The sequence below is a fragment of the Camelus ferus genome, chromosome 26 (assembly GCF_009834535.1).
Source record: "Camelus ferus isolate YT-003-E chromosome 26, BCGSAC_Cfer_1.0, whole genome shotgun sequence".
Taxonomy (NCBI): domain Eukaryota; kingdom Metazoa; phylum Chordata; class Mammalia; order Artiodactyla; family Camelidae; genus Camelus; species Camelus ferus.
Genome location: NC_045721.1, coordinates 14749362 through 14776506, shown reverse-complemented (window position 1 = coordinate 14776506; position 27145 = coordinate 14749362). Strand labels below are relative to the sequence as shown.

The window sequence follows — 27145 nt, the reverse complement described above, 5'->3', positions numbered from 1 at the left end:
GCATATTGTTTAGCCTCCACATGTTTGCAGTTTTTGCAGTTTTTTCCTGTAGTTGATTTCTAACCTTACAGTGTTGGGGTCAGAAAATATGCTTGGTACAACTTCAGTTTTTTTAAATTTACTGAGGCTTGCTTTGTAGGCCAGCATGTGATTGATTCTGGAGAATGTTCCACATGCATTTGCGAAGAATGTGTATTCTGTTGCTTTAGGATGGAATGCTCTATGAATACCAGTTAAGTCCATCTGGTCTAATGTGCCATTTCCTTATTGATTTGCTGTCTGGATGATGTGCCCATTGACATAAGTAGGGCGTTAAGGTCCCCCACTATTATTGTGTTATTGTCGATTTCTCCTTTTATGTCCGTTAACAATTGCCTTGTATAGTGAGATGCTCCGATGTTGGGTGTGTATATATTTATAATTGTTATATCCTCTTCTTGGATTGATCCTTTGAGTATTATGTAGTGTCCTTCTTTGTCTTTTGTAACAGTCTTTATTTTAAAATCTATTTTGGAGGGGGAGGGTATAGCTCAGTGGTATAGACCATGCTTAGCATGCCCGAGGTCATGGGTTTGATTCCCAATACCTGCATTAAATACAAAATGATAATAATAAATAAATGAACATAATTACCCCCCCAAAAAAACAAAAACAAAAGATAAAAAAATAGAATCTATATTGTCTAAGTATTGCTACTCCATCTTTCTTTTGGTTTCCATTTACGTAGAATATCTTTTTCCACCCCCTTACACTTTCAGCCTACATGTGTCTCTAGCTCTGAAATGGGTCTCTTGAAGACAGCATATATATGGGTCTTGTTTTTGTATCCAGTCAGCCAGTCTGTCTTTTGGTTGGAGCGTTTAATTCATTTACATTTAAGGTAATTATCAATACATATGTTCTTATCGCCATTTTGTTCATTGTTTTGGATTTGTTTTTGTAGGTCTTTTTTTTTTCTCTCTCTCTCTCTTTCTTCTTTTTGTTCTCTTTTCTTGTGGTTTGTTGGCTAGAGAAGTTCCTTTAACATTTGTTATAAAGCTGGTTTGGTGGTGCTGAATTCTTTTAGCTTTTGTTTATCTGTGAAGCTTTTGATTTCTCTATCAAATCTGAACGAGAGCCTTGCTGGATAGAATATTCTTTGTTGTAAGTTTTTCCCTTTCATCACTTTGAATATATTGTGCCATTCCCTTCTGACCTGTAGAGTTTCTGCTGAAAAGTCAGCTGTTAACTTTATGGAAGTTTCCTTGTATGTTATTTGTTGCTTTTCTCTTGCTGATTTTAATATTTTCTCCTCATCCTTGAATTTTTATCAATTTGATTACTATGTGCCTCGGTGTGTTCCTCTTTCAGTTGATTCTGTGTGGGACTCTCTGCACTTCTTGGACTTGGGTGACTGTTTCCTTTCCCAAGTCAGGGAAGTTTTCAGTTATTATCTCTTCAAAAATTTCCTCAGGTCCTTTCTCTCTTCTTTCTGGGACCCCTATAATGCGAATATTAGTGTGCTTCATATTGTCCCAGAGTTCTCTTAAACTATCCTCATTTCTTTTAATCCTTTTTTATTTTTCCCTTTTTGCAGTAGTAATTTCCACTGATCTGTCTTCTAGTTTACTGATCCATTCTCCTGCCTCATTTAGCCTGTTGTTGGTTCCTTCTAGTGTGTTACTCATTTCGAAAATTTTATTCTTCATCTCTGGGTGTTCTTTATATTTTCTAACTCTTCGCTAAAAACATCCCCCTGTGCATCTATACTTCTTCTGAGTTCTCTGAACATCTTCACCATCATTACTCTAAACTCTTTCTCGGATAGATTGTCCGTCTCCTCATCGTTTATTTCTTCTTCTGGGATTTTATCTTGTTCCTTGGCCTGGAAGGTATTCCTCTACCACTTCATGTTGTCTTTCTTTATGTTTGTATTTTTAGGTAGGTTAGTTATGTTTCTCTGACCTTGGAGAAGTGGCCCCCTGTGGGAGACATCCTGTGCGTCCCAGCAGTACACTCCTCTCTTGTCACCCAAGGGCCAGGGTCCAGCCAGTCCCAGGGTAGAGTCTGGCCTGCATTTGCAGATTCCTTCCACAGGCTTTGGGATTGTTGTTTTCTTATTTCTGGTATCTGTCCCCTGGTGGATGAGGCTGGACTAGGGGATTATGCAGGTTTCCTGGCTGGAGAAATTGGTGCCTGCCCACTGCTGCATGGAGCTTGGTCCTGGTCCTCTGGCGGGTAGGGCTATGTCTGGAGTGTTTGTGGCTCAGGAAGTTTGCCGATGGGTGGGGCTGTATTCCCACCCAGTATGTTGTTTGGCCTGAGGCTTCCCAGCCCTTAAGCCTATAGGCTGTTGGCTGGGGCTAGGTCTTGGTGCTAATGATGCAATCAAGTTGTCAGCCTCCAGGAAAGCTCATGTAGATGAACACTCCCAAAATATTTGCCACCAGCTTTTATGTCCCTAGAGTGAGCGGTATCTGTTGCCTACCTCCCTAGGAGACCTTACAAAACCAGCAGGCAGATCTGGCCCAGGTTCCTATGAAATTATTGCCTCTGCCCTTGGATCTGGTGCACACAAGATTCTGTGTACGCTTCCCAAGAGAATGAAGTCTCTATTTCCCCAAGTACTGTGGGGCTTGTGGAATTAAGCCTCACTGGCCTTCAAAACCAAATGTCCGGGGGTCTCCTCCTCCCAGTGCCAGAACCCCGGGCCAGGGAGTCTGGCATGGGGCTCAGAACTCACTCCTGTGGGAGGGGCTCTGCGACTTACTCTCCAACTTGTGGGTTGCCCACCTGGGGGATATGTGGCCCAATTATATCATGAGCCCACCCCTCCTACCATCCTGCTGTGGTTCCCTCTTTATGTTTTCAGGTGAAGACATTTTTTGCTGATTCTAGTCTTTTTTTTTTCCCCCAATGGTTGTTTAGCAGTCAGTGTGGTTTTGATGTAGTCACGAGCATTGACAGCCTGTCTCTGTGCTGATCCTGTTTCTTCATATTGACAAGTTTCTCAACTTAAAAACTTCAGATCTCTCATCAGGGAGAATTTACTAATAATTCATATTTCATATGGTGATTGTAAGGATTAAATGACATAACAATGTAAAGCCCAGTGTATAGATGTTATAAGTGGTTAATATATGTGCAATAAGTCATTTTTGCTTGTTAAATTGGCAGGAATATTCCACTTGTGCAATGCTTTGAATTCCTAGATGAAAAGGATGATACGCTTATGTCCCATTACATATAAATGCCAAGTTGGTGAAAAATGAAACTTGTGAATCTTAAACACATTATCTTAGCAAAAAGCTGTGAGCTTAAATCTTGATCTCATTGCTAGTAAATAGTTTCAATTGAGGATAAAAGTATATATGAATGGATAAAGAAGATGTGGTTCACATATACGTGCAATGGAATATTACTCAGCCTTAAAAAAGAATGAAACCCTGCCATTTGCAACAACATGGAAGGATCTAAGTGAAATAAATTAGACAGAGAAAGATAGATACTGTATGATTTTACTTATCTTTGAAATTAAAAAAAAAATGAATGAACATAGCAAAACAGAAACAGTCATATACAGAGAACAAACAGGTGGCTGCCAGAGGAGAGGAGTGTAGGGAGAGGAGAGAGGTTAGGGAGATTAAGAGGTACAGACTTTTAGTTACAAATAAATGAGTCACAGGTATGAAGTGTACAACGTGGGGAATATTGTCAGTAATGATGGAACATCTTTGTACGGTGACAGATGTAACTAGACTTATAGTGGTGATCACTTTGAACTGAATAGAAATATTGAAGCAGCAGGATCTAACATAGTATTATAGATCAATTATACTTCAAAAACAAACTCACAGAAAAAGAGATTGGATTTGTGGTTACCAGAAGTAGGGAGTGGGGGACGGGGAATTGGATGAAGGTGGTCAAAATGTACAAACTTCCAGTAAAAGATAAATGAATACTAGGGTCTAATGCACATATTTACAATTATAAATATAATTATATATATATAAAAATGTATAATTATATAACATAATTAACATTGCTGTATGTTCTATATGAAAGTTTATTAAGAGAGTAAATCCTGAGTTCACATCCCAAGGGAAAACATTTTTTTCGTTTTCCTTTGAAGAAGTTCACATCACAAGGAAAAAATTTTCTTTTCTTTTTCGTTTATTTTGTATTTATAGAAGATGATGGGTGTTCATTGAACTTACTGTGATAATCATTTCAAGATGTGTATAAATCAAATCATTATGCAAAAACAAAATATGTATGTCCACCATTGAATTTGCTCATGTGTCCATTGTTTGCTCTCAGGATGCAGTAATGCATCTTAGCCCCAAATCAGCTGTTAACTATGACAGATGTTTTGTGAATGACTAGATGTAATTTGTTGCTGTGGGAAGGAAATAGTACCACAGTTCCCCTTATCAGAAGATACATTCCAAGACGCCAGTAGATGCTGAAGCTGTGGATAGTGTTGAACCCTGTATGTGCTATGTTTTTTCCTATACATACATACCTATGATAAAGTTTAATTTATGAGCTAGGCACAGTAGGAGATTAACAACTAATCATAATAAAATGGAACAGTTATAACAATAATAAAAGTTACATAAATGTGCTTTCTCTCTCAAAATATTGTCCTGTTCCCACCCTTCTTCTTGTGATAATGTGAGATGATTAAATGCTTCCATGAGGGGATGAAGTCAGGTGATTGACATAGGCATTGTGAGGTAGCATTAGGCTACTGCTGACCTGACGTGACTATAGAAAGAGGATCCTCTGCTTTGTTTGATCCTGGATCCTCAAGCCATGATGATACTGATAGTTGGATGTGAGGAGCAGACGAGGTCGATGCCTGAGGATCCAGCCCTCAGGTGGGATACAGTGGGACAGTGTGAGATTTCATCACACTACCCAACACGGCCTGCAACTTAAAACCTATGAATTGTTTACTTATGTAATTTTCCGTTTAATATTTTTTGGGCTGTGGTTGACTGCAGGTAAATAAAGCTGCAGAAAAGGAAACCACAGATAAGGGAGAAAGACTGTAATGAGGGTGTGATGCCAGAGACTAGAGGGCAAATTTGAGTAGAGAGGTAAGTGGTGCTTGTTGTGATGTTCTTGTTCTGTGAGTTAAGCTTAGGGCATCCAAGTGGAATTATTCCGGGTCCCTCTCTGTGGAGAATAGGGTGAAATATAAGGCAGGAAAAAACAATCTGAGAATCATAGGTCTCTGCATGATACCTGAGAGCAGATGAGCTTAAAGGTACAAAAGCAAGAGTTATAGGGGCCAAACATTACATAGAATCTTTTAGAAATTTCATGATGTGGAAGTGCTTTCAAAAAGAAGCTATGGTCACATATTGCGGCAGCAATAGCTAGAACAAATGATGTGTGAAAGAACCAAACCTCAAAGCAACATTTTAGGTTGAACAGTTGTTCATTTGTTTTTCAGCCTGGTCTGCTTGGCAACTTTCCTGGCCCTTACGAGGAGGAAATGAAGGGAATTGCAGCTGTTACTAACATACCTTTAGGTAAAGTTCACTTTACAACTTTTAAAAAAATTTAGTACTTAAAATTTTTTATTGAAGTATGATATGCATGCAGTAAAGTGTACAGATATTAAATGTACAGCTCAATAGCTTTAAAAATGCATGCATGCATGTAATCACAGCTCAGGGGAAGATGCAGAAAATTCTGGCAATCTAGCCTGCCTCCATCCTGCCCCTTCCCAGACAATTCCAAGTCCTCAGGCAACCACGATTCTGACTTCACCATAGATTCATTTTGCCTCTTGAACGTCATACAGATAGAGCTGAACAGTATGAGCTGTTGTGTCTGGTGTCTTGCACTTACCATTCTAGGTAGTAGGCTATTGCGTGAATAGGATTTTTGTTGTTTCCAGATTCAGGATATTCAGAATAAAGCAGTTTTGAACATTCTGTACATGTCCCTTGATGGGCCTATGCCCTCCTTTCCCTAGGACATGCACTGTGTTACAGGGTGGCTGTCTGTTTAGCCTTGATTCTGCCAGCCAGTTCTCCAGTGTTGTATCCGCTGACAGCATAGTACAAGAGTTTTCATTTTCTCCGCTTGATAGTGTCGGTCTTTTTAATTTGAGCCATTTTGTTGTGTGTTATATTCACCCATTACTGTTTAATTTGCATTTCCCTCACGACTAATGAGATTGAATAATTTATTGACCTTTTCCTTCCTTCCTTCCCTCCTCCCTTTCTCCCTTCCGTCTCCTTGTTAAATCTAATGCCCATTTTTATTGGCTTGAAGGAATTCTTCATATATATATATATATACACACACGTATATGTATACACACACACACACACACTCATACATGGAATACACACACACACACATGCATACATAACCTACACACCAGTACAAGTTCTTCATCAGATACATGTATTATGAATATCTTCTCCCACTCTGTAGCTTGCATTTTTGTCCTCTTATTGGTGTCTTTTGATGAACAGAAATTCTTAATTTTAGTGAAGTCCAGTTTTCCCATTTTTTTTTTTAATGGGTAGTGCTTTTTGTGCCTATTTAAGTGATCTCTGCTTACTCTCAAACATATTCTTCTATGTTTTCTTCTGTATGTTTTGATTTACTTTTTACGTAAAGGCCCACGAGGTGTATTTTTTTTCTTTTAAGTAAAGGTAGATTTATTTAGATCCATGATGTATCTTGAATTAACTTTTGTGTATGGCATGAGTTAGGAATCAAGATTCAGATTTTTTCCATATGGAATGTCCAAGTGACAACAGCATTTATTAAAAGGACTATCCTAAATTGTTTATATTTTTTGTTGGGGGAGGCCATTAGATCTATTTATTTGTTTATTATTTTTATGTATTTTTTAAATGGAGGTACTGGGGATTGCAACCAGGACCACGTGCATGCTAGGCATGCGCTCTACCATTTGAGCTACACCCTCACCCAAAAAGACTTTCCTAAAAAAATAAAAATAAAAGACATAAAAAAAGACTATCTTCCCTCAGTAAATTGCAGTGGTGCCTTTGATATAGATCGAGTGATTGCATATGTCTGATTGTATTTGGGGACTTCTCTGTTTAGTTTCATTTGTCTGTTTGTCTTTCCTTACTCCAGCACCATGCTGCTGTAGTTGCTAAAGCTTCATTGTAAGTCTTAGTATCGTGTAGTGTAAGTTTTCTAACTTGGTTTTTCTTTAAAATTCTCTTAGCTATTCTGGACCCTTTGCATTTCCATATACATTTTAGAATCAGCCTGTCAACTTTGACAGAAGAGCCTGCTGATGTTTTCAGTGGGATTATAATACTGAGTTTTCCCGTCCATGAACTTGGTGTATGAGGTTTCAACATTTATTTGGGAAATTGATTCTCTGAGCAGTATTTTTCATTTTCAGGGAAGAGGTTTTGCATATCATTCATTCATCATATCCTTTGTTACATCATTTACCATGTTTTTCATATTTGTCATATCCTTAAGTATTGATGTTTTTGGAAGCTATTTTTAAATTTTCTATTTCTAATTTATAGCACTTAATTTAATGAAAAAGACCTCTGGAAAGTTTTATTTTTAAGCTACCAAAGTTAAATAGAGTTGTTATTTTATGAAGCCTGTATATACCTTGGTTTTACAAAAGATTGAGAATTACTGAAAATCAATAGTATTTATCAACGAAAGTGGCTGAATTTTTTGGGGGGGGTTGGCTTCTTTAAAAAGATAATTAACATACTCGAAATACTCACTTGCAGCCTATATGAGAAATGTCTTTAATTCCTTTATTGTAAAGAACTCTAGCAAATGAATACCACATATAAATATCTCAAGAGAAAAATGGGTTGAGAAGATTAACAAAATAAGAGTGAAACTTGACCAAAGTAAAAATCAAATGGCTATAAAATAAATATTAGATTAAGGTAGGAAAAAGCATGTGAAGCTCAACATGTTAACATAAAATGAAACAGAGAAGTGTGTTGTATACCTTCAAATTAAATGCTATATGATATTATTATTATACAAATTAGGAAAAATATTCAAAAATTGAAATGTTTTGCAATAGACTGTCTTGATAAGCTCTGTCCTTATTCTATTACTAGTGCCTTATCTCTTTTCTCACCTTATAAATATTAGTCACACTCTAAAAACCTGGACACAGTACACTTTCAGCATACAGCCAGATATATTAAATAATCGTATTTGAGCCCTCTAAAGAAAACCAAAAAGCATATTGATAAAAAATGTGTACGTTATGTTGTAGTATAATCCCAAAATGCCCAGTGTTCACCTTGCCCAGTAGCTGCCTCTCTCGGGACTCGTTTTATCTCGAATCTGCAGAGAGTACAGGCTAGTGAGACACCTCCCGCAGGCCAGCTGTTCAGGCCCACTCAGACTGTCCTCAGACACGCAGGTGTGCCAGAGCAAAGCCTCACCCAGTGACGATACTTAAACCTTTTCTTAAGAAAGAATTTTCTAACACTGTCATGGTTCTGTATGTTGACCCCAGAATTTCCTGTCTTTTCTCTTAGGAGAGATTATTTCATTCAATATTTTCTACGAATTTTTTACCATTTGTACGTCAATAATAGCAGAAGACAAAGAAGGTAAATAAATGTATGCTGAGGGAGGGTGGGCGGAGCAAAGTACGAGGTAAAAGAAAAATCTTGAAATAAATGAAATTAGAACCTGTAAAATACGGGCTTACTGTGCAAATACTATGCATATTGCATATGGTTTTATAGATCTTGGTTAAGATTTTGAAAATGAATTGAAAACTTTTCTTATTTTTAAGACCACTTGTAATGCCTATTAAAGTTTAATTAAGGTATGCACAAATCTTGGAAGAAGTGTTTCAGGACTAAATACACTCTTACCCTTCCTCCTAGTCAAATTGTACCTGTATTTATGATTTGATAGTAAGTACTCACAGGGGCAGAACAAACTTTCTTCCATCATTTCCCAGCCAAGGAGCCCTGTGTGGACCAGCTTTGCTTTTCCATGTGTGTCTTGACTGGTCCCCAGAGTACAAAGTACAGGATGATGTACCCTGATTCACTCTTACTTTTGACCTGTATTCTGCATATAGCTGTAGGTGACAATGCCTGGAGGGGAGCATGTTGGTAAGTCACATTAGGTGAGGCTGAGATAGCTAAGTGGGTAGGAATTGGTCATAGTGGACCAAAAAATAATGACTGATCCTTTTCCCATGTTCTAATCGTACCTGCAATCCTGTGTTCTCAGGTATTGCAGGAGGATCTGGCCACTGTGACAGGGGCAACGGTTTGCTCTTGTTAAGGCTTATTGTTTTTTTTTAACTTTTTTTTATTGAGTTACAGTCATTTTACAATGTTGTGTCAAATTCCAGTGTAGAGCACAATTTTTCAGTTATACGTGAGCATATATATATTCACTGTCACATTTTTTTTTCGCTGTGAGCTACCGTAAGATCTTGTATCTATTTCCCTGTGCTATACAGTATAATCTTGTTTATCTATTCTACATTTTGAAATCCCAGTCTGTCCCTTCCTACCCCCTACCCCCTTGGCAACCACAAGTTTAAGGCTTATGATATCAGATGCTGCTTAATTCTTATTGTCGGATAGAACAGTTGTGACTGACTATCACTTAGCCAAAATTAAGTGTCCAGCTTTGATTTAGAATCAGTCATACTGTGATAATTGCTATTAACATGTCTTTTCTGTTTACTTTCATTTAGGTCATCTACTACATGGGCGAAACATGGATTTTGGAATATTTCTTGGGTAAGAAAGAATGTGGTGTCTGTCAGTCCCTAAGAAGAGTTGATTGTGTTTCATTGATAAAAAGTAAGTCCCAAATCACTCTCAGAATAGGACCAGAAGTGAAGATCCTAGATTCTTTAGTTTTGAAACAAGATGGCACACTCTTATTCAGTGATACAAGAGTTTGTAGCTGAGTCGCACCTGTGAACAGAAGTCTGGAGCGTGCTTGAAGGCTCTGGATGCACGTCCAGTTTGTTGCTTGGAAGGAAGAGTAGCATTCTGTTTCATGTGTGTTCTTGACCTTTCTGAAAAAACAAAAAAACAGGGCTTTGTATAGAGACCTAAATATTAATCTGTGGTTTGTTATTTATAGGCTGTGTTATGTTAGGAGAGTTACTTAACTTCTCTGAGCCTCAGTTTTATCATGTAGAAAATGGAGGGTAAAACCAGCCATACTGAAAAAGTATTGGGGAGATTGATCATTAGGGATTAGGTAGATGAAGGACCTAGGATAATCCTTGACCAGCACGATCATATTCATCATTGTTACTGCTGTTCCTAAAGGTCACTACAATTTGTCTTTTGTAGGTGGAATGCTAATAATAATACCTGGGTCGTAACTGAGGAACTGAAACCTTTAACAGTGAACTTGGACTTCCAAAGAAACAATCAAACTGTCTTTAAGGCGTCAAGCTTTGCTGGCTATGTGGGCATGCTAACAGGATTCAAACCAGTAAGGAATCAGTTGCTACACAGTTGTACAGGTAGCTCTCTGTGAAAGGTGGAGTCTAAGGAAGTGAGGACCTAAAGAGAATAGGAAGCCCCAGTTCATCCCTTTGCACTTCTTGTCACCTTCCTTCATAGGTGTGAGCCCATATGGTAGAGAAGAGTAGGAAGGAGATGAAGGTTTCTGAGCCTTTTGTGGAGAGGAAGCATGTGGCTGGCTGGCAAGGGCTGGGGATGTAAATCTGGAATCTATCTTGGGTCTGCCCCTCAGGCAAGTTAGGCATTAAGTCTCTGCACTTCAGTTTCCTTGTCAGAAAAGTGTAGCCAATAACATCTCACCTATGTTTCTCACATACGAGCTGTGAAAATGCTTTGAGCTTCTAAAACAGCTTTGTTAATAGAAGGTGATAGTGTCATGGTTTAGATTTATCTTTGCACCCCCTCTGCCAGTTCCCCAATCCAGGCCCTGATATAACAGTATACATGGTAGCACAGTGAGAGGGCCTTAAACAGGATGGCTGAGGTTTCAGACTTCATTGCTTTGTTTTCTTTTCAGGGACTGTTTAGTCTCACGCTGAATGAACGGTTCAGTACAAATGGCGGTTATATAGGTGAGCAGAGTTCCTAAGTGAAAGGGGAGTTTCATAGATGTCTCAGAGGAGGGCTGGACTATGCCTTCTGGTTAATGGTCTAATCTCTTCCAGGTGCTATGACACTGTGTGTGTTTGATTTCTTCCAGGTGTCCTAGAATGGATTTTGGGAAAGAAAGATGCCAAGTGGACAGGGTTTATCCTTAGATCAGTTCTGGAAAATAGTACAAGGTAACCTGTTTAGTTGCTTTATTATGAGCTTTAATATTTATTTTATCATTTTATTTTTTCTTGAGATATAATTGACATATAACATTATATTAGTTTACATGTAGTATAAAATATTTTGATTTTTGTATATATGGCAAAATGATCACCATAAAAAGTCTGGTTACCATACATCAACACATATTTACAAGTTTTTTTTCCTTGTGATAACTTCTACTTTCTTGGAACTTTCAAATACGTACTACAATGTTATTAGCTATAATCACCATGCTGTACATTACATTCCCAAGACTGACTTAGTTTATCACCAGAAGTTCGTACCTTTTGACCCCCTTCACTCATTTCACCCATCCCTCACCTCCGACCTCCGACAACTACTAATCTCTTCTCTGTATTTATGAATTGAGTTTTTCTTTTTCTTTTTTTTTTAGATTCCACATATAAGTGTGATCATATGATATGTCTTTCTCTGACTTATTTCATTTAGCAAAATGTCCTCAAGGTCCATCCATATTGTCACAAATGGCAAGATTTCATTCTTTTTAATGGCTAAATAATATTGTATATATACCACATTTTCTTTATCCATTCATCCTTAGGTGGACACTTAGGTTGTTTCCATATCTTGGCTATTACGAATAGTACTGCAGCAAACACGGGGGGGCACATACATTTTTGAGTTAGTGTTTTCACTTCCTTCACATAAATACTTAGAAGTGGAATTCCATATCGTATGGTATTTTAGTTTTTGTTTTCCACAGTGGCTGCACCAGTTAATATTCCCACTGGCAGTGCATGCACATGGTCCCCTTCTCTTCACATCCTTGCCAACACTTGTTACCTCTTGTCTTTTTCGTAACAGCCTGTCTGACAGGTGTGAGGTGACACCTCATTGTGGTTTTGATTTGCATTTCCCTGATGGTCAGTGATGTTGAGCACCTTGTCATACACCTGTTGACCTTCTGTATCTCATCTTTGGAAAAATGTCTGTTCAGCATCTCTGCCCATTTTTTAATCAGATTGTTTTTGCTATTGAGTTGTGTGAGTTCTATATATATTTTGGGTATTAACCCCTTTATCAGACACATGATTTGCAAATATTTTCTCCCATTCAGTAGGTTTCCTTTTCATTTTGTTGATGGTTTTGTGTGCTGTTTAGAAGCTTTTTAGTTTGATATAGTCCACTTGTTTATTTTTGTTTTACTTGCTTTGGTGTCAAATCCAAAAGATCATTACCAAGACTCATGTCAAGGAGCCTACCACCTATGGTTTTCTTTTAGGAGTTTCATGGTTTCGGGTCTTAGGTTCAAATCTTTAATCTAGTCTGAGTTGATTTTTGTGTATGGTGTAAGATAGTGGTTCAGTTTCATTCTTTTGCATGTAGCTGTCCAGTTTTCCAAACACCGTTTATTGAAGAGGCTGTCCTTCCCCAACGTACATTCTTGGTTCCTTTTTTGTAAATTAATTGACCATATAAAAATGGGTTTGTTTCTGGGCTATTCTGTTCCACTGATCCATGTGTCTGTTTTTATTCCAGTATCACTGTTTTGATTACTGAGGTTTTATAATATAGTTTGAAATATAGTTATTCTTTTTCAAGATTGCTTTGGCTATTCAGGGCCTTTTGTGATTCCATACAAATTTTAGGATTGTTTGTTTTATTTCTTTGAAAAAATGGCATTGGAATTTCCATAGGGACTTCACTGAATCTATAGATTGCTTTGGAGTAGTATGGACATTTTAACAACATTAATTCTTCCAGTCCATGACCTTGGAATGTCTTTCCATTTATTTGTGTCTTCCATTTCTTTATCAGTGTCTTACAGCTCTCAGTGTACAGATCTTTCACCTCCTTGGTTAAATTTATTCCCATGGATTTTATTCTTTTTAACATAATTGTAAATGGGATTGTTTTCTTAATTTCTCTTTCTGAGAATTCATTATTAGTGTATAGAAACACAACTGACTTTTGCATACCAGTTTTGGTCCTGTGTCTTTACTGAATTTATTAGTCATAACAGGTTTTTTTCGGTGGAGTCTTTAGAGATTTCTATGTATAATATGTCATCTGTAAATAGTGACAACTTCACTTCTTCGTTTCTGACTTGGATACCTTTTATTTCTTTTTCTTGCCTAATTGCTCTGGGTAATGCTGCCAATACTGTATTGAATAAAAATGACCAGAGTAGGCAACTCTGTCCTGTTCCTAATCTTAGAGAAAAAGCTTTCAGCCTTTCATTACTGAGTATGATGTTAACTGTGGGCTTATAATATATGGCTTCTGTTATGTTGAGGTAAGTTCCCTCTATACCCACTTTTTGGAAAGTTTTTAATCATATACGGATGTTGAATTTCATCAAATGCTTTTCCTGCATCTGTTGAGATGATAATATGATTTTTATCCTTCATTTTGTTAATTGGTGTATCACACTGATTGATTTGTGGATATGGAACTATCCTTGAATCATGGTGTGTGGTTCCTCTTAATGTATTGTAGTTTATTTTAAATTACTCATATTAAAATACAAAAATATTTCCCAGCTTTATCTTCCATTGAGGAATTATTTCAGAATTTCTTAGGTGAACCTTTGACACTCATATGGAATTCTTCATATTTTGTGTGTATATTTATAGCAAGGAAATGAAATGATTTATTTAAAAAGTGCCAGGGATAGTGCCACTATGAAGGGCATCTATGAATTTTTATTGGTGTACAAAAAAAAAAATCACCCATACAGAAAGGAAAAATTTATGCAATAAAATCTTCATTTAAATCATAATACCTGTTAACTTAGAAGTTGTATTCTACGCTGGTGCAGAAATCTTACAGTAGCAAAACTGCCTTTAGCCAGCACTGCATCCAAATGACCTAGAATAAATGGGCATCAATCCAATTTTTAATGATTTCCAGGGCATAACGTTTAGTAGTCTTCTTTGAAAATTCATTTCCATTTTTAATAGCACTAATTTCCAAGAAGTTTACTTTCTATTCCTAAGTCTTACATATAGTAATTTATATTATTTTCCTGAATTCTGTTTTTGGGTGAAAGGCAGTGATTATAAGGGTGGGAGATGGTCTCTTGAGGCCATTTTGTTTGTCCTTCAGGCTAGAGGGAACATTTCAGAGCTCAGTGTTTCACCACATAGGAGTCAGAGATTGTTTCTCCCTGGGTTCATGTTCCTCAGATACTTGTTTTTCCTTAGTTTCCACACCTAAAAAATTTCCATTCCAAGTCAACTAAAAATGTTTCTTTTTTTAAAATGTTTGTGTAGTTATGAAGAAGCCAAGAATATATTGACAAAAACCAAGATCCTGGCCCCAGCATACTTTATCCTTGGAGGCAACAAGTCTGGGGAGGGTTGTGTGATTACACGAGACAGAACACGGTCTTTGGATATATACGAGTAAGTGCATTTGTTAAAGCAGAATAAATAGAAACTGAAGCATAGACTAATATATGTACATGTTTAAGGCATGAAGCCTAAAAGGAATCTCTCTTTTTGTGTCTAGACTTGACCCCAAGCAGGGTAGATGGTATGTGTTACAAACAAATTATGACCGTTGGAAAAATCCCTTCTTCCTTGATGATCGCAGAACACCTGCAAAGATGTGTCTAAACCGGACAACCCAAGAGGTACATTTGCAGTGTCATCTATGGCAACCATTAAAGATGATCTCTATTCTGGCATTTTTCTCTGGTCTTTGAACAATTTATAAACCTCCTATTATTAAGTGTCTGGACAATCCCCAGTGAATTTGTTTTGTTTTGTTTTGTTTTTAATGTAAAGAGCAAACTTTTGCCGTACTTTCCCCTTTCTTATTTAATGCTGGACACCATTCTGTAGAGTTGGGTGGCAAGAATTCAAGAGCGGAGGAAGGGAAAGAAAGAAAAAGTGATATATCAGAATCATTGCCTCTAACAGTGACCCCGAGGGAAATTCTTCTATGGGGTTTGAGAGAGGTTGATTGAAGGATGTCTTGTTGTGTTGACCCATTTGTGTGGATAAGGCTGCCAATATCTGTAATGTACTGAACAAAACTATTTTTTTGTATTTTAGAATATCTCGTTTGCAACTATGTATGATGTCCTGTCAACAAAACCTGTCCTCAACAAGGTATTTAAATATTTAGACATTCACTTTGGGAAAGAATTTGATCCCATGTTTTACCGCTCCCTGTTGTCTTGGATCAGAGCTAGGATGCCAAGTAATGTTCACCTTAAGGCTGCTTTTTAAAATGTTTTTGTGTGACTAAAACCATAACTCTTGGGAGGTGACAGAGATGTTGGTCACTGCAGCTTGATGTCCAGTTTGGCCAGAGTATTGTTTCCAGTTTTACTTACTTGGCAGTTGAATTGAGTCTAGCGTGTTAGTCTTGACTTCTTTGTCTATGAGGAATCGAACACTGTGCATTGCAACTAACACCTAAGACTTGACAAAACAAAGTCAGAAGTCTGTTTTCAGACAGCTTTGCGTCTTAGTGGGTTAGGGTTTCTCTTAAATTCTATTACATCTCTTTTTCTTTTTCTTTTCCTGACACTGTGGCTAAAATACGCCAAAGTTTCTAATCACCCATTTTGCTAATAGTTCACCCCCTTGTGTATTTCCGATTCCCCGGATTCTCCCATTTGTTCCTTCTCTTCCTTTCCTTGGTCCTTTTCCTTAACCCTCCCTGGAGTCAGTGTGCCTCCAGCACCTTTGCTGGAACAAATTGTCCTGCCCGTTAGCATGTGGATCAGAACCTGGCTCCTGAGGGAAGCCTTCCTTACTTCACTGACCGTCCGTCTCACTTGGCCCACGCCATCTTCATGTGAGCGCACAGTTGGGTGACTTACAGATTCTGAGTTTGGGTGTATACCTTGTAACCTGCCTGCCTGCGTAGTTTCCCTCACCGCACTAGAAATGCTTTAAGGGTAAGGGTAAGGGTAGCCAAAGCTAAACTGTTCACACCCCGCAGTACACCATTAGTCTTTGCAAATTACGCATTGAGGAGGGTTAAGTGAGTCGTAAAGCCTTTGCGGTGAAGTGATGTACTGCTCAGAATTAAGACCAAGGCTTGGGAGAGAAAGCCCAAGGCTGTTCATGTTCATGCCTTGGAATAATGGTTCTGTTGAAGTCAGTTGTTTTATTATTGACTTATTATTTATTTATTAATTCCTTGGACCTTTATATTATGTAATACTTCTTTTTACCTTTACAGATACAGTATTATATATTATTTAGTATTAAGTAACTTCATAAGCAATTCCACAAGTAAAGAAATGCCAATATGAGTCAGGTCATCTTAGAACTGAACACATCCTTTTAAGTAAAAATAACTTCTCTTTCAGCTGACGGTATACACAACCCTGATAGATGTTACCAAAGGTCACTTTGAGACATACCTGCGGGACTGCCCAGACCCCTGTATAGGTTGGTGAGCACACACCTGGCCTACAGGATGCGCCTTCTATGATGTCAAGACGGGAGCCCCCACGTGGCTGAGCAGTGCAGCCGTGTCTGATCTCCTTCCAGAGACTCAGGGCAGGTTCTCTTTGAGGCGTGAGCTTGTCTTTCTTGGTATGTTTACAACTCACAGGCTTTTTTTGCTGAAACGGTTGATCATTCTTACATACAAATAACTTCTTTTAGTGAAATATGCCAGTCATCCAGAATTTACTGTGTTTCATTTCACTCTGACATTTGGGAACGGACAGTAAAACTACTGTGAGACCCCCCTCCATGGAATAAAAGCAGGATTCTCTGTGAGCACTGAATCCTGTACACCTGTGTGAGTAATAGTTAATAGTCCACATTATTCAGTTTTTCACTTTTATCTCACATTTGTGTTTTTCAGCCCTTTCTTCCTGGTTCTAACTACTATTAAAACTAATATACCATTGTTTCGCTGTCTGTGACAGCAATGTATTTCACTAATTTTGATTGGAGGAGGATAAGACAGGAACTCAACTGTATGTTTCTCTTAATGGGCATCACGTGAGCTTTTGACTCTGAAAAGTACTCTTGAGGGGGTTCATGAAGTAATCAGTCTGCAGGGCAGTCTTTTATAGTTAGATTTGAAGTGTCTCCTTTTTCATATTTAGCCTACCTCCCAGTAACCCCAGGAAGTTAATTTCAAAGACAGTCTTAGGTTCTGTGAATCAGGGTTAAAGAAGCAGATCAAAGATTTGTGGAAAATAGGAGGTGAGCCATTATTTTAAACTCTCATAAGTATCATTCATTTAATAAATAAATTTTTAGTTTGTCCTTCTGATCAATATGTATTTTTTTAAACTAAGCTCTAGTTACTAAAAATGTTTTTCAGAAATCAATCTATTTATGAGAAACTTGTTAACCTTTCAAACTTTCACAGTGAATTGTGAAATGTAGGCCAGTTGGGTAAGACCTGCAGCCACTTCATTTCTGTGTAATGTCAGCTGTATTCATGTCATTCAATAAGCAGTCATTAGAAGAAGTGTCAGTCAGCAAGCAGTCTTGTATGCTGACTGACGGTAAACCTACGTGTTGGTTTGAGGGTGGGGGTGATGGAGAAATCCAAGATGAATGTATTTGAATTAAATTAGGTTATGTAAGTGGCCTATTCAACTTATGACTAAATGGTCACAGTCTAACATGACTAACCCTTATCACCTCTTAACCCAGTGGTATCAATCCAGTGTGGAGGTGTCCAGAGACAGCTTTTCCTCCCAGATAGGAGGTGCGTCCGCAAAACTGCGGTGATGCCAGCGTTAGCTTAGTGAAGCAAGGAGAATTACAAAAGGACTTGTGTTCAAACGGGATTCGATGAATTACAAAAACTTTACTTTGGATTTTGCTCATCTTATAAAAATGAAGTGACATAAACTTGTATTTTTTCCTAAAGTAGCAGTCTTTGATATACATGAGAATAAAGAGGTGAGAGGCTAATTGTCTCAGACTGATTCCTCCGTTAGGACTGAATCAAAGCATTTGGAGGAAATAACAAGTGGTATTAAAATTTCAGGTAGTACTGTTTAGTGGTTAAAAGCAGTTTATAAAAGAGGATATATAGTATAAACCTATGTATGTAATACTTTATACACGTACTTATGCATAACTAGATACACATCTAGAACAGAGAGACGACTAGGAGGATGTTTACCAAAACACTGACAATGGTTCCTCCAGGATAGTGGTGTTAAATGCTGTTTTAATTTGGAGAGGATGTTAATGAGACTGTATTTTTAAAAATACTGGATAAAATTAAGGGGCAAGTTGGATACAAACCTTGGGCTGTTATTTCCCCACCTAGCTTTAGTCCGTGGCATTTCTACACATCCTGTGACAGCTTTTGCCCCAGACTGTTATTCCAAACATGCTTGTCTAGCAAACTGCCTTGAAGATAGAAATAGGGTCTCCCCTTGTGGCAGAGGAAAGACTTGTTTCCTGACTAGGATAAGAAAGACCACTGCCTGCCTGCAGGGCGAAGGTTGGACAGCTGGCTAAGCAGAGCAGCCCCTGCCGTCACCAGGGGCTCCTCAGCTCACTTCCTCAGCTGTGATGCAGATGTGGCATGTGCACCATCTACTTGGGCTGTTCTCGTTAGCTCTGTGGGACTTGGGACGGGGGAGGCGGGGGATCCATGTGAACCCGAACTCATGCTGCCTGGTGTTGCAGGGAGGAGTAAAGCCTTTCACCTCTGACCCGGGAGCCCATCAGTGTCCATGCAGTGGTGGCAGACTACCTCATTTGCTTGCCGGTAGGGTAAAATCTCAGGCCTTTCGTGGTTGGTGATGGTGTGTTGCGCCTGGATGACACGTGTGCCTGGAGACACTGATCTCTCAGCCTCCCACAGCACCGGCTTCCTTGGGGCTCCACGAAGAGCAGGCGTGGGTAGAGAGGAGTTGACTGCATCTCCCCGTGGTCTCCTCAGGCTGGGGAAGGAGGTGTGTGTGCAAGGCCAAGGGCAGGTTTGGTGCTAGATTGCTGGCTCTGCAGACCAGAGGAGACCTGGGCCAACTAGATTTTGCCTATCAAATCCAGAATCAATGTAAAGATATCTAGCCATTCAGCCCTCACTGAGTGGCCTCCTGCCCGTTTTTTTTCCACCAGAACCCAAACCTATCTTGGTGGCCCTTGTCCTCACTGGTAGCGAAAACTTTTGGAACTTGCTTCCCCCCTAGATGGGTAGAGCAAGACCAAGTGGGTGCCTGAGCACCTGGCCGTGTGCAGATCTCAGTACAGCCCAGGCAACAAAGGGTCTCAGGCTGGAGGGGTTTCTGTTCAGGTACCGGGAAGCCCAGCATGCAGCTCCACCACAGACAGAATCCATTTCCCAAGATATTTCAGTATTACATTTAACAATGAAAGAGGAAAAGAAGTTATTTATCTTCAAATATAATTTCAACTGCTGTCAATTCTTGATGGTTGTAAAGTATAGGTTTAAGTGTATGACCCAATTATGTATCCTCAATGATTTCCAAAAATGTGAAGAGATCATCATAAATTCTTTTTTGTAGCAACTTCAAATAGGCTATAAACCATATTAAGAGAAGTTTATAGTTTTAAATATTTTGTCCTAGCTTCCCTGATACTTTTGTTCATAATTTACACATTTCATAATTTTTAAATAGGAAAATGTCATGAATTTTTCACAAATTTTTCACAAAAGTTTACTTCAGCAAGCCTTACAAGCATTGTCATTTCCTGCGTGTGGCATGGTGTGTACGAAAAAAGGTTGGAAAGCCCCGTCCCCGAAGTCTGGACGGAGGTGAACCCGGAGCCCTGGTTCCGACTCCTTCATCACCCAGTTGTGTGCCCTGGGACAAGCCTCCGAGCCTTTCTGCACCTTCAGGTCTGCCTCTGCCACGTGTGGGTTTAACCCGTTTTCTCCAAGGTTTCCTTTAGCTTTATGAACCCAGATTTAAACTGCATCTCAGGTTAGCAGGCAGTTTGGTAGCAGCCAAAAACCCAGGTGGTGTTGGACCTGTTAGAACCACTGTAGTATTTACTATTCACAGACTTGAATGGGTAAATTTAATCAAAGTTTTCTTATCAAGTATTTCAAAATAATGATGACACTCTAATCTGCAGAAAGCACATATATTATTAAAGCAATTGTGGGCAGCTAGCTTTGGACGCCTCCAGTTAGCCCATCAGTTGCACATGGACATTATGTTTATACATGGGTAACATTTGTGCAATACATAGGTATACCTGACACACACAGACTCTGACAGTAAGAATGCTTAATTTTGAAAATAGGTAGCACCTGAGTTCAGTGCCCACCCTACTTGAATCTCAGGAAACATAACTCAAGTTATGCCCTACAGTAGCCCAGTGGGCTAAACAGTACAACTCTCACACATACAGATAAGAGACTGGGTTGACAGCGTTATTTCAAAACATGAGAGGAGTTCTAACAAGTCAGCTGCAAGGCCATGCATACCCAGGTGTGTGTGGGTGAGAGAAATCTCATTACACGCTGGAGTTATGACTAAGGAGAAATAACTTGATGCTAATAACAGTTTGTTTTTCACATACTCAGGTAAAATGAACCATGTCGCCAAATGGAATAAGTAAGATTTTTCATCTTAGTTACTGATAATAAATATTTCCTTGTGTACCTAACGCCTAATGACTGGCTCTGTCATTATCAGTAGAGAATTGTCTTTAGAAAGAAAATCGATTTTCAATATTTAATATTTTTTGTTAATTTACAGTTGCTAGATGGAATAAATGTGCAAAATTTTCACTTCTCTTTGCCTTTGATAAGGTACTGAGTTCATACTATATATGCACTGGTTTCCAAGTTAAAGCTTTCATTGCCAATGAGCAATGGTGTCATGTAGGGATTGGCACTGAGAGACTTCGGTTCTAGTCTTGGTTCTGCCACTTAGTTTTCCTGTATTTAAAATGTGAAAAGGCCTGATGGAAGATCTTTGATATTTGCACACTTTTTAGTGCAGATGACAAAGGAATGATGTTTGGCTGTTTTCATAATCAAAAGAATAAGGCAATATATAACAAATCAATATATACTGAACAATACTGTTGTCTTTGAGGCAAGGTAGTTTTATATTTCTCAAATCATTACCACATTGAAAATCTACCATGGCCAAAATAATCTAATATTGAAAATATTTTTCTGTCACCTCCGTAAGCTCTCTATATGCCAAGAGCTAATATGATGGATTTTTTTAAATCTTAAGTGATTGTTTGGGAAAAGAGATTATAGCTTCTATGTTTTTTTTTTTAAGTTTTTTTTAAATCATAGAATTGATGGACTATCCAGCTACACTCTTTTTTTGTTTTTGTTTTTGTTTTGTTTGTTTTCTTGGTGAGGGAAGGTAATTAAGTTTGTTTATTCTTAGAGGAGGTACTGGGGATTAAACCCAGGACCTCATGCATGCTAAGCATGAGCTCTACCACTTGAGCTGTACCCTCCCCACTGACCCTAGACTTCGAGGGCTGAGTACAGGTGCTCTTCAGTTACAGGCACTCTTGCTTTTTTTTTTTTTTTCAGTGCAACTACTTAAATGTGACAAATTCAGCATTAAAAACACAGAGAAGAGCTAATAAATTTGTCAAGTGGTTTATTAGAATTATATAACCAAAGCAGTTGTCCTCTGGTGTAACATTTTGTGTAAATACTTTGAAGTAAAATTTGAAAATTACCAGTTGCAGATTTGCCAAGGTAGTTGTAAGTGTTTTACTGAAATTATAATTTTATTTTTGATAGTTTCATGAGATTTCATATAGAGCAACTCCCCCCGCTTCAAATTAAAACAAATGTAAAACTTTTAGCACTGTGAACAACAGTTTTACAGAGTTAATGTTTTACAGAGTTCAGCATAGAAAAACTGGAAGGTGCAATTTTTTATCAAGTGATTTTGTTTTTGGTCCACTTTATTTTTAAATTAAAATTTTATATAATTTATATATATATGTATTCATTGAAGTATAGTCAGTTTATAATGTGTCAGTTGATGGTGTACAGCATAATGCTTCAGTCATACATGAACATACATATATTTGTTTTCATATTTTTCACCATTACTACAAGATACCAAATATAGTTCCCTGTGCCATACAGTATGAACTTGTTTATCTGTTATATATATGTTAGTATCTGCAAATCTCAAACTCCCAGTTTATCCATCCCCCTGTCCCCCTGGTAACCCTAAGTTTGTTTCTATGTTTTTGAGTCTGTTTCTTTTCTGTAAATAAGTTCATTGGTCATTTTTTTTTAAGATTCCACATGTAAGTGATATCATATGGTATTTGTCTTTCTGACTTATTTCACTTAGTATGATAATCTCCAGATCCATCCATGTTGCTGCAAATGGCATTTTATTCTTTTTTATGACTGAGTAGTATTCCATTGTAGAAACCTACTACTTACTTATGCAGTCATCTGTCAGTGGACATTTAGTTTGCTTCCATGTCTTGGCTATTGTGTATAGTGCTGCTGTGAACTCTGGGGTGTATGTATCCTTTTGAATTAAGGTTCCTTCTGGATGTATGCCCAGGAGTGGGATTGATGGATCATATGGTAAGTCTATCTTTAGTTTTTTGAGGAATCTCCACACTGTTTTCCATAATCACTGCACTAGACTACATTCCCACCATCAGTGTAGGAGGGTTCCCTTTTCTCCACACCCTCTCCAGCATTTATCATTTGTGGGCTTGTGAGAGAGAGCCATTCTGACTGATGAGGTGATACCTCATTTTTGATTTGCATTTCTCTGATAATTAGTGATACTGAGCATTTTTCATGTGCCTATTGGCCATTTGTATGTCTTCATTGGAGAATTACTTTTTTAGGTTTTCTACCCATTGTTAGATTTTATTAAGTTGTATGAGCTGTTTATAGATTCTAGAAATTAAGCCCTTGTCAGTATCATCTTTTGTGAGTATTCTTCCATTCCGTAGTTTTGTTTTGTTTTGCTTATAGTTTCCTTTGCTATATGTGAAAGAGCTGGGGTTTTTTGAGGTAATCAAATTTATTTATATATATATATATATATAAATATATATCTCTTCGGTGGAGGTACCGGGGATTGAACCCATGACCTTGTGCATGCTAAGCACATGCCCTACCACTGAGCTATACCCTCCCTCTCACTTACCAAGTGGTATTAATGACAAATTGATTTAGAAGGAATGTTTTCTCTTTTCATGTTCTGCTTTAGGTACTGCTACAAGGTTTTCATGGTAATTTTAAAAATAAAAGTTATGTGACCCAGGTATAGTAAAATAAAAAATTTTGTCTGTGTGCAGAGACACCACACTGAGTCTGTGTTAGAGCTACTTTTCTCAGTTATACCTCTGAGCTACTTGATGGCTTCTGTATAAGAAGACACTGGGTTAGGTTATCAGTATTTTTAAAAATATACAAACAATACAGTAATTTATCGTTTGGTTAAAATTTGTTTTAACGAAAAGAAACAAAGTCCCTATTTCACTCTCCAGTTCCCCCCCTTTCCTGGGGGTAGCCCATCATAATACTCTGTGTTGTGTCCCATGCTCATTTTGTTTTTCATTTAACAGTATGGAGCCCTTTCCATGTCACTGTTAATTTTTGCTACCCTTTTAAAATGCTTTGTAGGATTCTAAAATACATTTTGTGGACATTCAGTTTGTTTTCATGGTTTTGCAATTATAATTAATGCTGTGGTGACTATACTTTGTTTACAGAGCAGGACAGAGACTGAACAGAGGTTAGGTTAGGTGTACACTTCTTCATGATACACCTTCTGGAATGTTTGAATCTTTATACACATCCACCAGCAGTGGGCAGGATGCCTTTTCACAAGACATTCAAACAGTAATTATTGTCTAATGCCATCAATGAGCACACTGCTAAGAATAAGTGTACAGCTACTCTATTTCCATTGCTGGGTTCATTTCCACAGAATCTCTGGGGCATCCTGCCAACACATTCCTGGGGAGATGGGGTGAAGCAGACTGCAACTGCAATCTGGCAGAGTCCACTATGAGTACTGACAAACAGGAGCCTGTGACAGCAGCAACTGAAAAGAGAAGGGAGAGCCTATGGAGGACCCTGTACACCTAGAAAACTGGATCCGAAAGGGTGGGAAAAAATAAAGGAACAGTGACTCTGAGCCGCAGCCCTACATTCTAATAAACTACTGCCCACCTTCACAGTCAACAGCTTGTGATGGAAGCACTTCCCTATGAAGTCAACAAGTTCAACACTTGGCACCAGATGTGTGCCAGGCAACATACAAGGTTGGATGAGACACAGTCTCTTCCCTCAAAGATCTTAAAGCCTGAGAGGGAAGCCAGGAAAGTAAATCACCTGTGATTGGCAGATGATGTGAACTTGTAAGAGGTGAACACAAATGAGAACTTGCCATCAGAAAGGGAGGGTTGCAGAAGAACTAAGTTTTAAAGGGTAGGAATTAGATGAAGGCAGGAAATACTTAAGTGAGAGACAAGAGTGTATTTAAAAAAAAAAGTGTATTTGGAGCATCAATGCAAGAAAGGGTTTGAGCAGTTTGGGGAACTGCACGTTGTAGTGTTTGCAGCAACAACACAAGGCTAGAAAGGGAGACAGATGTATCCAGGGACTCTATGATTACCGTTTCTTAAATGAAGTCATTTGGGAAATACCAACTTACCTACCATCCAGCCCTTTTGGTTGCTGAGTCACTGAATTCCAGAAGCCTTTGGGACAATAACTTATTTCAGCACTGGAATAAGAAACAGATTCTATTCTCTCCTCTCACAATGCCTGCTCTGAGGTCACTGCTCAGAGAGAGAACCAGGCTGAAGAGACCCCTGGTCTTATTCACAAGGGCAATACTTGAGTTTATAAGTGATTTTTGGCATGGTGCTCTGCTTGGAAGGCTCTCATGAGGGTGTATCAAGGAAGTGCTTTTATCACAATTACACTGTATCGTAAGTATACACAGGTCTGGCTCCCTTCTCTATATCCTTACTTCCTGCAGCTAAATGAGGAAATGAACTTAGCAAATTATCATTTACTCACTGAATAGCTGCAAATGCAGTTCTGTAGAAAATGGAGTGTATTTTTAACAAATGGTGCTGGAGCAATTGGATACTAATATGCAAATAAAGGAACACTGAATACACACCTCTCACCACATATAAAATTAATTCAAAATGATAATGACTGAAATGTAAAACTCTAAAACTAAAATCTCCAGAAGAAAACATTTTTATGACCTCAAGTTAGGGAAAAATTTCTTAGATATGATGCTACATGCATGATGCATAAGAGAAAAAAAATAATCGGCATTCACCATATTTGAAAACTTCTGTTCAGTAGACACTAAAAAAAAAAAAAAAAAAAAAAAAAGCCTAGGGAAAAAAACCACTGATCTGATAAACTGTCTGCAATATGTAACTTACAACTAAAAACTAAGAAATCCAACAACCCAATTTATATAATAGGCAAGATATTTGAAGACACTTCAAAGACAACATATGGATGGCAAATATATACATGAAAAGATGTTCAAGATCATTAGTTACTAGGGCTATGTAGGTCAAACCAGAATGAGATACCACTACATGCACATTACAGTGTCTAAAAGTGACAATGATAATACCAAGAGTTGGCCGGGAAGTGGAGCAAGTGGGAACTGTGTGTGTGTAATGGAGGAGGAATGTAAAATGGTACAACCACTATGGAAAACACATGGTGGTTTCTAATAAAGTTAAACATACACTTATATGATGCAGCTGTTCCACTCCTAGGTATTTATCCAAGGAAAACTAAAGTACATGTTCACGCAAAAAAACTGCACATAAATTTTTATAACAGCTTTACTTGAAAGGGCTCCAAACCAGAAACAATCCAAATGTGCATCAACAGACTAGTGGATAAACAAATGGTGGTATGACCATAAAATGGAGTATTATTCAGCAATACAAAGGGATGAACTACTGATACATGCTACACATGAATGAATCTCAAAAATAATATGCTGAGTGAAGAAAGCCAAAGATACAGGCTGTATACTTGCATTTACACAAATTTCTAGAAAATGCAAACTAATCAATAGTGACAGCAAATCAGTGGTCACCTGGAGATGAAGTGAGGTGGGGGAGAGAGGTGAGTGGGAAGGACTCCCAAGGAGCCTCAGGAAACTCTGGGGGATGATATGTATGTTTATTATCTTGATTGTGGTAAGGGTGTCACGAGTGTGTGTGTATACATATAGGTATGTGTGTATATATTATATATGTGTGTGTATATGTATATACACACACATATATGTTAAAACTTAGCAAACTGTATACTTTATAGTTGACAATAAGGTTGTTAAAAATATACTGGGAGCACATTCAACACAAAGAATGTCGTGTGCCAGATATTGGGGATACAATGTATAGCAAAAAAGAAAAGGCAAGGTCTCCGTCTACATAAAGCTTAAGACATTAAAGAATCCTTCCTCAACTTCTACATAAAGCTTAAGACATTAAAGAATCCTTCCTCAACTTCCACTCCTGGCCACGCACACTCCCTCTACAGTGACTGTAATGTCACAGGAGGAAACTTAGCATCGAAAAGGATTTACTCAATCCTCAAGTAGGCAAGGGCTGCTAGAGTTAAGTGATCCAAGAGCTTGAAGATAGACTTTGTTGCTATTTGGAATAGAACAGAATTCTCTGGTCACTATTCATAGACTGTTAACCATTTCTGTGCTCTTAGAAAAGCTTATTAGCTCTCCTCTGAAGAGTCAGCACTGGGTTCAAAACAAACCCACAAAGCTACAGTCAATTAATCTTCAAAAATGGAGGCAAGAATATACAACAGAGAAAAAGTCTCTTCAGCAAGTAGTGTTGGGAAAGCTGGACAGCCTCATGTAAATCAATCAAATTAGAACACTCCCTCACACCACATACAGAAATAAATTCAAC

The 27145-nt window shown here is 38.1% G+C and overlaps 1 protein-coding gene across 2 annotated transcripts in view; it reads left to right on the top strand.

The window, feature by feature from the left end:
• Positions 1–26729, top strand: part of ASAH1 (N-acylsphingosine amidohydrolase 1) — a 49109-nt gene extending 22380 nt beyond the window's left edge. The window contains exons 5-14 of one of the 2 annotated variants that reach the window (XM_032468721.1): positions 5444–5522; positions 8517–8591; positions 9704–9749; positions 10317–10461; positions 11011–11065; positions 11194–11275; positions 14546–14677; positions 14784–14907; positions 15332–15388; positions 24148–26729. In XM_032468721.1, the coding sequence (XP_032324612.1) occupies positions 5444–5522; positions 8517–8591; positions 9704–9749; positions 10317–10461; positions 11011–11065; positions 11194–11275; positions 14546–14677; positions 14784–14907; positions 15332–15388; positions 24148–24231 (879 nt within the window). In that variant the 3' untranslated portion in view covers positions 24232–26729. Of the gene's footprint in view, positions 1–5443; positions 5523–8516; positions 8592–9703; positions 9750–10316; positions 10462–11010; positions 11066–11193; positions 11276–14545; positions 14678–14783; positions 14908–15331; positions 15389–16602; positions 18179–24147 lie in introns of those variants that run through there. The other variant, XM_032468720.1, reaches the window with a different exon arrangement.
• The last annotated feature ends 416 nt before the right edge of the window (positions 26730–27145 follow it).